The following is a 12838-nucleotide window of genomic DNA, read 5'->3' as shown; positions in this document are numbered from 1 at the left end:
ATGTGTAGCATTGTGCTTATGTTTTACATCAATTTTGTCCATAAAAACATTTCTTAGTGTAATTTGTAGAGCGTTTAGAAGGTTGCCTCAATGATATCCAGGGTCCTGCTAGAGCTATACTTGTATGTTATATTGTGGGAGCTGGAGCTGGCAGATTTTATACAGGACAATTGGAGTGAATGCCATTTTTTAACCTTTTTTTAACAGAAGAAATGGACTAATTGAGGTGTAGGCAGTTTTGCACACCAATTGCAAGCAACATTCAGCACACCATGAATAACTGTGTGTTCCTTCAGGTTTGTGCCAATGTATTGATGACACTAAACAGCTCAAAATGAATATAAATCAATGTTTTTCTTAATGGGGTATACCACGACAGCAATTTATATAACTATGCAAAGAAGCCATGTGCTTCCAAAACTGTTCAAAATTCAGATACAACACCTTTCTTTCCTTCATTAAAAACATGCTTTGCGTAATCTTATGGGTTGAAAGTGTGGTATTGTCAACTGGAAGCAACATGTACTTCCAAAATGTAATTGAAATTGATAGGAATTCACGACCAAATCTGCTTGAAAAAAAGAATCATGATTTGATTCACGAAAAGACCATTTTGAGGCCAGTGTTTTGTTTTTGACCTCTTATCACACTTCTTTTCTTGACTATGAATTCCACAATTTCACCCCCATTGTAGTTTTCCATTGAGCTTCAAAAATGTACCAACAATATACAGTCAAAAGTATTGAGCACCTTTATACTTAGACCAAATCCACCAATTGTTTGTCGTCTGATTGTCACTGTTCTTTCCTGCAGAATAAGCATAACACTTTATTCATAATCCAATTATTGTAAACACACAGGTTCAATAAGTGAACAATTCTTGCATTACTCGAAATATCAGTTGTAACATCCAGCATGAGTTCTTTGGTGAAAAGAATAAAAGCTGTTCAAAGCTGTAAAAGTCCATCTGCTTGTTATTAAAGCAATATTTTGCTTACTTTCAGCAAATCATAAAAAGCAGAATACAAGCGATCAAGGCAACATAGTCCTCATACCACATTCACCTGACCTTCAAACTAGTCAAGCTGAAGAGATATAAACAAATCATCCCTGCTGGCTGCAACACTCCCAGGTGAAATAATGGTCAGGCCAGTATCAGCCCAAAGCTGATGCCTCTTTTAGGACAGAAGCATTTAATTTGAAATGGTCCAATTGTGCCAAAATGTGAGAAAAGAAGCTCTTCTCACATAGAGCTCAGGAGTCATGCACAGACCTGTCAAATTCTCCAACACACATTCAGCCATCTTCTATTTGAGCCAAATTTAGCATTATTTTCCTAATGTTAGTGTATTTCCTGTGCTTTGGAACATCCTCCTGATGTGAAAGGTGCTATATAAATATAAGTTTGTATTGTATTATATTAGACTGCTCATCTGTGGTTGGCAAATACAGAGTTCAAATTGGTGTGTGTCATTGTCTTTAAGGATGGGGAAATACTATAACTCCATCAGTAATTTAGTCATCTCGAGCAGTAAATCGAGTCTGTCTCCTGTATTGAATGGTATGATTACAGCTGTTTAAATGTGATACCACATCTTAACCCAGGTGATTTGCAGAAAGAAGGAACCAGTCATATACTGGTTGGCACCAAAAGATTTTTATTGCCTGGTCATGAAACAGCCATCAGTTTTAAGCTCTTTGAGACATCCTACAGAGGTGAAATGTTCTATATGAATGTAAATTATACTATATTGAGCTCTCTTTCATACTCTCTGCTTCCTTTTCTTGTGGTCTCTCTTCTGTTCTCTCTCACCTACGTGCTTCCTTCCGACACAGGCAGCGCAGATGCTACAGCTATGCGGGAATGGCTGTAAGTGTAGTGATAGTGCAGAATAGAAACATATATGCATCAAGTCAGGAAAGTAACTGATCCCTGAGGAAGAGTATGCAGTTGTTTGAAATGTGAGGATCTCTGCTCTGACTCAGGAGGCAAAGCAGTGCCACTGCAATGTGTTGTTTCACCTGCTGGTTGTCAAATTACTCCTTTTCTCTCAACACATCGTGTTCATTGATTAATCCGAATCAGAGTCAAATAAACTTGGAGGTGGTCCAGCCATGTCTTGAGATGAAGGCAACAGGGAAGTGAGACCTGCCAGAAGGTGACCCCTCCCTTCTATATCTTCATAACTTACATTCTGCCCTCTATGGGATTAGTTCCAGTTCAATATTCATCCCTACTTTCATTCTATGTGTCTGTTCAACATCTTTAACATCTGGCTGGGTGGGCCTTAGTTCTAATGAGATCAATAAATGATGCATTTCCATTGATGCTGTCTTTTCATCATGTACCACTGATCACTGAGACCAGTAGTTGTGCTAATGATTTTCAGCTCAGCTACAAGGTTCTTCTGTTTGAACTGATCTTAAACATCTTATCTCAACATCTCTGGTGACGGGTGAACTCAACCTCTCGCACCCAGTGATTATAAAAGTGAAGACAACAAACACAACAACAACAACAAGATTCCATTTATAAAGCGCCTTTCACGTCAGGAGGACGTCCCAAGGCACTGCACAGTTGGGTCATGACCCGAGCAGGGGGTAAATGGTCAGGGTGAGGGGAGGGAAGGGAGGGAGCAAGGAGGGGGAAGAGAGTCAAGAGGGGAGCTGAAGGCATAAACAGCGCCATGTCTATGTCAGACAAGGACTCTGCGTGTCATGCACCAGTGGAGTGACCCTCAGAACAATATTTTAGGATGCACCAAGACATTAGAACAAGCGAACACAGGTTTAGAGGTAAGGCTCCACGGCTGCACACTCAACCTCACTAAGCCAGTCAGGAAACTGGGTGTCTTGTTTGACCCTGAACTGTCCTTTCTCCCCCACATCCGCGCCATGACCAGCACTGTCTACCACAACCTCCGCAACATTGCCAGACTTCGCCACTGCCTCACCTCTCAGGCTGCCGAAACCCTCACCCACGCATTTGTCACATCAAGGCTCGATTACGGAAACTCCCTCCTCATCGGCCTTCCCAACTCTTCCCTTCACAGACTGCAAATCACCCAAAACTCTGCAGTTTGTGTACTCTCACGCACCAGGCTCCATGACTCCTACCCTCACCCGACTCCACTGCCTCCTCATCCCCCAGAGGATCGAGTTCAAGATCCTCATTCTCACTTTCAAGGCCATCCATGGCCTTGCCCCCTGCTACCTCTCTGACCTGCTGACTCCCTACCAACCTGCCCGCTCCCTCCGTTCAGCGGGCTCCGGTCTGCTCCGTTTCCCGCCCAACCAGCTCTACCATCGGTGGCCAGGCTTTCAGCCTCTCTGCCCCCACACTCTGGAACTCCATCCCACGGTCCCTTTGCCTCGCTTCCTCCCTTGCCTCCTTTAAGACCGGTCTCAAGACCCTTCTCTTCGATCATGCCTTTGATCGCCCTCCCACCTCTCTGCCTTCCCTCACCCCTACACCATCCCTCCCCCATACTCGGGCCCCGACACCTGACTGTTCAGCACTTTGGGACGTTCTCCCAACGTGAAAGGTGCTCTATAAATGTAATTTTACTGTTGTAGAGTTGCAAACAGCAATTTTAGGACAGGTACCAGAAAAAAAAAAATTCCTCAAGAGAAAGCAAACAACTGGAACTGTTTCCAGGAAGAGTGCTTGAGGCTAGGACACTGGATTCATTTTTTTAAAAAAAAGGCTTGATCTTTGAAGGGAGGACAGTAAGGATGAAATTGTGTACCAAGCACTGAAACTCAGATGCCTGTTAACATGTGCACAATACAGCTTTGCTTTCTGGGCTTCCTCTCAGCTTTTAGTCACTGCAAACACTGCTATCGAGAGTGTAAAGGTATACCCATTTCAGAGGCTTGAAACTCCATGTCACCTTAGTCATTTTCTCTTGAGACCAATTTAATCTTGTAAATTTAGTGGAATTTAGGCCTTCTGATCAATAGCTTATGAGTCCTTCAGGAAATTCTCATGTGCAGATGAGAGCAGAGTTTGGTTGACTTGTGATAGCACATGGACAGTTAATGCCAGCCAACATAACCAGGTAGAAGAGAGGAGAGGTACCAGCATCTATGGAATTAAATGCCTGCATGGGCTTTCCCTGCAAAAGGGAAGGCAATCGGGGAGAAAACTGGAGAGGAAGTTCGAAGAGAAAAAACAATGGAGCTTCAGTTTTTCAATTGATCTTTTGGAGAATGCGAATTTCAGAACTGCAATATAAAGATCACCATTTCAATATGGAATGTTTTTTACCCCTTTCCTTCAATATAAACAAAACCGATGAATAAATATATAGATCAGTTTTATTTCCAGTAAAGGAAATGGTTAATAAAAATTAATGTTTGGATTATATCTTCCAAGATATAGGGAAGGACATATATGTCTGTTGCCAAACCCCTCCTCACCACCACCAACAACAATAACTTGGATTTATATAGCGCCCTCCACGCCGGACGGCGTCTCAGAGCGCTTTACAGTTTAGGATCCCGGGACCGAGCCAGGGGGAGGGGTGGGAAGGTGACCAAAGGCGCAGTTGAAAAGAAAGGTCTTCAGCAGAGAAAGGTCTTCACCACCAGCAGAACCCGAGATTCAATTAATTCTGTATCACTACAAGGTCATATACTCTCTTCCCACTGTATTTCCATGGACTAAACAGATGTTTGTTCCCACTACTTTAGCCTAATTTCATTACAATGCATGAAATATTTAGCAGATTGATACAAACAAGGAATAAATACATCTGGATATAATTCGGGAAAACATGCTGAGATTGGTTTAGGTTCGGCTATAACACATGCAGCTGTCCTGCTGTTACTGCTACTGGTGAATTATGTATTTATCCAATTCATGTCTTCAATGCTGTATGCAATCACCTCCTGAATGATTTAACTCACTTCTTTCCATCGTATTTGCAGGCTCCGGTCCACTCAATGTCTCCTGCCTGACCCACCCTACCATTGATGGCCGGGCTTTCAGCCTCTCTGCCCCTAGCCTTTAGAACTCCATCCCACAATGCCCTCGTCTTGCTCCCTCCCTTACTTCTGCCAAGGCACATCTCAAGACCCTCCTTTTCAGCTTTCAAATGGTCAGCAAACAGTCAAGTATGATAGATCATTATTGCAATGCATTCCAGCCTTGGGACGTCCTCCTGACGTGAAAGGCACTATATAAATATAATTTTGTTGTTGTTGTTGCAAAAGAAACTGGGATTACTGTTGCGTAAAGTTCAGTAATCAACTAAACACATTTTGCAACACTTATATTAAAATCCAGTTATCCAGTTATGTCATAAACAAATCAGAGGGGATGTTACAGAGACACAGAGATCCTAAACGGGATAGAGATATGCAGAGATTAGTCAACAGCTAGGAGGTGTTGCCAATAAGGGTGCAAGAGCTGGGATGCTGGACATATATAAGAAACAGCTTGATGCTATAATCAAGTTATACAGTAGAGCGTTACATCGAGTGATGTAGCAAGGAAACAGGCCATCCAGCCCAACCTGTCTGTGCTGGTGTTTATATTTCACACAAGTCCCCACCCCAACTAATCTCCTCACATGTACCCCTCTATTCCCTTCTCTCTCACGCGTGCATCAAGTTCTCTCTTGAAATATAGTTTGGTGGATATTCAGAAACGAGGAGCCAAACCTTTATTGTGTACCTCTCATGTGATATAACTTGGCTGTGTAAATAGATGCCAGCCTTCACTCATGGTCACCTGCTATCAATTTCACACATGCTGCTGTGCTTTACTTCTTGGATTATCATTGAGTCTTGAGGCCATTTATGAGTGTTATGCATGTGAATCCCACCAGTGCATTTTATGTTGTCACACCTGCTGACTGAAGCAACATGTTAACCAGTGAAACAAGGCGTAAGACAAACTGAACCACAAGCTATTTGGGCCATTATTCCAAAAAAATACTGTCTTATATTTCACAACAAATCTCCAGTGAAGAAGTGATGTAAATGCACAAAATATGGTTACTTTTTAGTCAATACCTGGAGTTTTTTCATGCTAAATAACATGCATGTTGAAATTCAAATATTCTTGAGAGAATAAATATCATACTTACACTGGAATAGAAAGGTTCACTCGACACACAGATAACGTCTTGCTCCTGAATTGTTAAAATATCCTTTGCTAAGTGCAGTCGCACTTCAAAAGGCTCCTGAGTTCCATCCTGTAGCAAACAAATTCCTGTCTTTGTCTTCGGAGGAAAAAAGAACAGAGTGAAATGAAAAGCTGTTTATAGAATTAATAACGACTCAGTGAACTCTTAATTTCTGAAGCCAATGCAAAAATATGTGTCTTTGTGACATATTCGAGCAAAGAGGGCAAAATAACACTGTGCTGCAAAATACTGCTGCCGAGGCAACTGGTTTAGGATACTGACTGCTTTCTGAACTTTTAAAGCGAAGATAGTGCTCAACAGATGAAATAACTGTCTGGAAAAGGTGTCACAATATCTAGAGTGGAAGATCAAATTTATTATTAGGCACTAGGGTATGTTGAGATTATTTCAGCTTCCTCTGCTTTTTTCAATAATTTTATTTACTTTCAGGCAACCCAGCATCAACTTCATAGGATATTTGTCATTTTAAACTTCACAGGAAAAGGTAGACGGGACCTCAAGCAGGTGCTGTAATACCTCATCTGAAGGACAGCTTGATACAGTAATTCCAAGTCCTGACATGCGGCTTGAACACACAACCTTCTGACTCAGAGATGAGAGTGCTGCTTCTGAGCCAGACTGACACTTGAGGAAGGATGAGATCCAATGGGTTGACCAGCCCTCTTCATCTAAACTTTGGGAGCAATTCACTCACTGAGCAGGTAGGGTGTTATATTTGTAAGGATCGATAGAGCAAATTTCAACAACAACAACTTCGATTTATATAGCGCCCTCCACGCCAGATGGCGTCTCAGAACGCTTCATTCATTTAATGACCTCGCGACACGTTACATTTGGTCACAATATTGCAATGGGCCAGGCATTTCTCTAGTTTGTCACTAACCAGTTGGTGACAGTGGTGCAATAAGTAAATAAATACCTTACATTATTTCACCTGTTGTAAAAAATAGAGGTTTGAAGAGTAAGGCAGTGCAGTGTGATTGAATGAACATCTTGCAGTGAGAGCCTGTGCCAATTCTTTCTATGCTGTAAACCCTCTCCACTGATCATCGAGCCTAATCCACTCTTTTGCTGATGATTTAATAGGGATTCTAATATTATTCCTTATGTCGTTCTTTGTAATATACTTTATTAAGAAATCTGGTAAGAAAAATAAAGATTCTTTTATGTGGTATTTTTGGAGTGGTATTACTTCCCCAGTTACTTTTATCAACTACTAGCTGTATCTGTCAGATACACTGTCAGACAGACAGACAGACAGACAGACAGACAGACAGACAGACAGACAGACAGACAGACAGACAGACAGACAGACAGACAGACAGACAGACAGACAGACAGACAACTCAGAACTTCGGCATTATACATGTAACAGCTAACAACGGTACCTTCTGGTACCAAATGCAACCGCTTGAAAACTCTCTGAGATTACAACTGCCTCTGCTTCAAAAGTACTGCAGGCACTCTGGCCATGTAACTCAGGAACTTTGACAGGGATAATTTTATTTTGCTCCTCCAAATTGCGAGAGAAAAAAGAACCCACCTTAAATAATGATCCATCTATTCATATTGTTAGAATGTTTTTTTAAAAAAATGTCCTGAAATGTTTATAATGAATACATAAAATTTAACCAGATAAATTTATGTGCGTCTCCCAGTTATTCAGAGAAATAATATTCAATTGTTAGCACGGAATATGAAGGCTCGAACACCTTTAGCACCAAAGAGGAGAGAACTTTACATATTCCTGATTTTTAGCAGCTACTTTCTTAAAAGGCTAGCAGCAATCTCAACTGATTCAGCATAATCCTGTTATAAGTGTTTAACCCTTGCTAAGTTAGCCATTAGCCGTATACTTATTTACCCCTCATCAACACTTGATTTTCTGTAAAGGACAAATAGATTGAAATCTTAAAGAGGAAGTGCTTCCAGAATATCGCTCTCACATTTCTGATTATGATACAAAAGAAAAGATTGTTGTCTGATAAATCCTCTGTCCCTCATCTTTCTCTCTGTTGCAACCTTCCTTGTTTTTATTTTACTGATACTATTGAAGTCAATACTCCACTTAACTTTCCTCCTTAGTTATTCTCAAACTTCAAATACACCATCCAGCATACACTCCCTGCTCCCTGGATGCTCATCATTCTTATTAAACATTAATTATTAATAATAATAATCCTTGCATTTGATATAATGTAGTATGCATCCGGAGGGCACCTCAAAGCATTTTACAACACTTTATCTTTTCTGTAATAAGACTGTATACTTTGTGGGCAGGAAGTAAGTAACAATTTATTTTTATCTGGAGGATTGTTGACAAGGACACCAGGAAAAACTCCCTTCTCTTTATGACTCGTGTCATGGGATCTTTGAAATGAACTTTCAGAAAACTAGCTTCAAAATTATGGCTATGTTTAACAATTTGCCCAATTCTGAATCCTCTAAAATGCTACATAAATAGAGTAAATCTAGCCCAGGGGGAATTGCTCCCTATTATGTGTTCCTTTAAAAAATATGCCAAACTAATCTGTCAGGGATAGCTCTGGAGCATAGCTTTGCTTGCTATCATTTAATATTTTTAAGAATTCAAAGTAATTTGACAGATGGCATAGTCTCTCTAAAAAATATAGTGAATGCACATTTAATACATTGAAGAAGCATCAGTATTGCTTACATCTGTATTGAATAATTAAATCAGTGGTTTGCATCTACAGAAAAGTATCTGATCAAACAAATTTTTGCTGTAGCAACTGGCTTTCTGCTTATGCAGTTTCATAGCTACTGCAATTTTGCAAGTAGAAGTAAAACCATGTATTCCCGCAGACAATGCTAAATATCAACTTACATTCATATAATACTTTTCACATCAGGAAGACATCTCACAGCTGCCTGGGAGATGGAGAGGCGTCTGGTGGAGGGGGAAGTAATCCAAATCACAGTCAAAAAGCCAGCTCTTAAAATGGGTTTTGAAGGTGGGACAGATTAGGTAAGGGAGAGGGATTCCAGGATGGAGTTCCAGAGAGCGGAGGCAAAATGGCTGAACAATCCTAAACAAAATTACACTACTCACTCCTTCCAAAGAGGGTCTTGTGGAAAATCAGCCTCTGCTTCAGGTCAAGAATGTTTGAAAAGTACAACATGTGAAGTAATAAATATCACTGGTGACAATTTAAAAGTTGAATTACACTGGTGAATGACCTAGCACTACAATGCTGCTATTTGCAAGTGGCCGGTTCAAAAGGCTTGAGTGGGTCAGCTCAATAGCCACTTAGCTTAACTTTGATAAAAGATGGTTAATGTGCTCAGTGAGTCAGACATCAACTGGGATAGAATTAACAATGAATCAATAATTGTTGCATTATACAATGCATTTTGTCACCCCAAAATATAAAACATATATCAATATGCTAATCATAATGAACAGAACCGAGAATGCCCCAAGTTTACAAATTGTCAAAGTACTTAATAAGGGAATGGTACCTTAAAAAGTAATACAGAAGAAAAAATGAGAAAACTTGTATAATCCATATCCAATCTGTTTGCTTGCAATATTCATTTAAGTCTTAGGATTATATAACAATAATAATGCTTGAATTTGACAATATTACTGTGCGTATTCCATACTTGAAATATTTTACAACATTAATCGTAATCAAATTGCTTCAGATTTCAGCTTGAAAAGAGTACAAATTCGAAAGCTAAATTCTATTTCTTTTACTGCGAAGGTTTGGCAATCTCTGATTTCCAGGGCGTAGGCCCATTGTGATACATTAATAAAGTTAAACCTGTGATAATGGAAATCGAAATTAATTTCTTCCTACAACCAAAATGTAAATTTTCAGTGAAATGCTCCAATTATATCTGTATTTTCAAAAGTGATGGCCTCTGTAATCTTATCTTCTTTCATGTGCAAACTTGATAATGCAATTTTTAAAAAAGATTGATATGATAGAAGAGTATTAGACAATAAATGTGATTTTAAATTATTTTTCATCAAACTTAATAAAGGATGAAGGGCTTTGCCATCAGCTTTAACAACTGATATGATATACCAGAATGGATCTGTTTGGTTCCCTTTCTTTTTGTAACTCTTTCAAACTTATTTCTGTGTTTTCTAATAGTGCTTCTGTGAATTTATATTCCTTGACATGCAAATACATAAATAAAACGTTTGTTTGCCAGAAAATTAGGCATCTTATTTCTTACAAAACTTTTTTTCCATTCTGATCTCAGCCAGATAATGGGGCAACTGCGATGCAGTTTTAGCTTTTGCAATAGTTGCAGGGGTTTTAAGAGCAATTTAAAAACTGTCACACAATAGTCCTTTCATTTGATATAGCACCTTTCAAGTCAGGAGGAAGTCTCGAAGCTCTTTACAGGATATACTGTAAAGTGGAATGACCTGTATTATAGCATTTGAATACAACTTCACAGAATACAGTATGGATAAGTCCCCAACCTGCTCCTCCCCAACCCCTGCACTATACATTCAGTACACCACAGGCCCATATATAACCTGGGTCCTCTGTCGTGCATAATTGTAGAACATTTTTTAAAAATCTGTTCAATCTGTTCAGTCGGTTTTGCAAAGTTTTAAAAAGAATTGGATTCCAAATTCAGAGTGATTTAAGAATGTTTCACAATGCTCCACGATCTTAATTTTAAGACAAATCATCGCCTTACAACCTGAGAGCAGGAGAACTATTAGGCCGCTGATATCCACTCACATAGGCCTTCAAGCAGCCAGTGTTCACGAGCAGGACCTTTCCTAGCCCTAAGGAAACTACGACTAGTTTTACTGGTCTAAGAACTGCTGCCTCAACACAGACCAAGGATCAAACTTGGTCAATGCAGCTCGCTATCACAATGCATTCGGTTAGGTCAAACATAAAATGTTATGGGCTTTACAAATGTGATACTAGACTTTTCAACACATTGCTTTATCTGTTATAAAGGTTCACTGTGAAGGGCTGTTTACTTCAATGCTTTTATCCCTCCCACTGATCTTCAAGAAGCTATGTTGCCTGGAGCAGTGTATCATTTTGCTGCCTTCTTGCATTCCAAATATACTCACTGGGATCAGCGAATTTTATTGTGCAGGAGGATACGTTTGGTTGAGCAGAAATCTACCCTAAGAAAAGCAAAAGTATCCAAAGCACTTACTGTGCATCCTTTCATTTACAGATTTTAGTACTGTGAAGCACTTTAAGAAGCCCTTCCAAGATGAAAGGCGATACATAAATTTAAAATTATGGCTGTTGTTGTGGAGAGGTGTTGAACGGAGGTGCACAATAGAGTAGAACATACCTCCTCAGACGCAGTCCTGAAATCCATGTGCTATGGCACAGAGAGGAACGCTGGCCTGCAAACAGACAAAAGGGAAAGGAATCAGACTCACCAGAGTACATTTAATTCAGTTATAATGAAGAAGATATGCATAATTAATGAATATTGCCAATGAAGTAAGGATGTTTGCACATATTCTTATTGGATGCACCAACATGCTGGTATGCAAAGTATAATGATCACAGAAACTCGCTTCAAGTGATAGAAAAAGAGTTCTGAAAATACATTTTGAGATGCTTTGATCTCCCAGGGAGGGATTAAGCACCGGAATTTCCTATCAATCTTATTGCATAAGACAACAGCCGTCCAGACATCACAGTTTGCTAGAAGAAATGCAGATGTGACCGACTCCACGAGAAAAGAAAAATATTTACTTTTCATATGGTGAGGATTAATTGTTCTGTTTCATTCAAACTTCTAAATCCATCACAGAAGATATTGTTTAAACATATAGTTGTCAGTGAAAGCAATGGGAGTTTTAAGCAATTACTATTCGCGACCAGTTTGTGATCTTTCAAACCTCTGCACAGTGTTAATTTATGCCAGGAAAAGGGCCACAAAGCGATAGCGTTCACAAGGTCCCAAGATTCTAATATAATCCTTAATATGATTCTTACATTTGATATAGCACCATATCACATTGTCGAGAAATCTGAAAGCACTTTATGAGATTTTACTGTGAAAAATAGTGACTGCGAACTTTAGGCAAACACAAACAGTGCCCTTCAGCCCATTTGATCTCATCAACAACAACAACAACAACAACAAGATTCCATTAATAAAGCGCCTTTCACGTCAGGAGGACGTCCCAAGGCGCTGAATTTTGGATCCTTCCAGAACTCCCATCGTACTGTACTCCCATCACAGCAACAAGTTGCTTTTTTTAAAAAAATGAGTCCAGTGTCTCCGTTTGCCTTTCAAGTTGGGAGGATGACGCAAAGTCTTTAACAGATATAGTTTAAAGTAGAGTGACTGTGTGTTTTGTGGGCAAATGCAGCAACCAATTTGCGCATGTCAATTTTCCCAGAAATAGCCAGGAGCTGAATCACCTTTATTTGAGGGATTATTGGTCAGGACACCAGGATAAACTCCTGTCTCTTTTTGCCATGGGATATTTAACATCCACCTGAACAAGCAAACTGAACCTCAGTTATAATGTCTCATCCAAACGACATTAGAAATGACACTCAGAAGAGGTTTTATTACCATTGGACTTTAGTCAATATTTTTCAAGAGCTTTTTTTTAAAATCACATCACGACATTTACAATGAATAACAAGTGCATATTCCATACTGATGCATTGAGAAGTCACTCCAACTTGTCCCATTTGCTC

At 39.6% G+C, this 12838-nt stretch overlaps 1 protein-coding gene across 4 annotated transcripts in view; it reads right to left on the bottom strand.

The window, feature by feature from the left end:
- sntg1 (syntrophin, gamma 1) overlaps positions 1-12838 on the bottom strand; it is a 142387-nt gene that overhangs the window by 54700 nt on the left and 74849 nt on the right. For all 4 annotated transcript variants that reach the window (XM_007905899.2, XM_042346846.1, XM_042346845.1 and 1 more), the window contains exons 2-4: positions 11466-11520; positions 6096-6230; positions 751-807 (exon numbers count right to left, since the gene is read on the bottom strand). In XM_007905899.2, the coding sequence (XP_007904090.1) occupies positions 751-807; positions 6096-6230; positions 11466-11492 (219 nt within the window). In that variant the 5' untranslated portion in view covers positions 11493-11520. The remainder of the gene's footprint in view (positions 1-750; positions 808-6095; positions 6231-11465; positions 11521-12838) is intronic.

Source organism: Callorhinchus milii, unplaced genomic scaffold, assembly GCF_018977255.1.
Source record: "Callorhinchus milii isolate IMCB2004 unplaced genomic scaffold, IMCB_Cmil_1.0 Scaffold2, whole genome shotgun sequence".
NCBI lineage: Eukaryota > Metazoa > Chordata > Chondrichthyes > Chimaeriformes > Callorhinchidae > Callorhinchus > Callorhinchus milii.
Note: the sequence above shows the minus strand (reverse complement) of the source record. Positions and strands in the feature narration are given on the sequence as shown.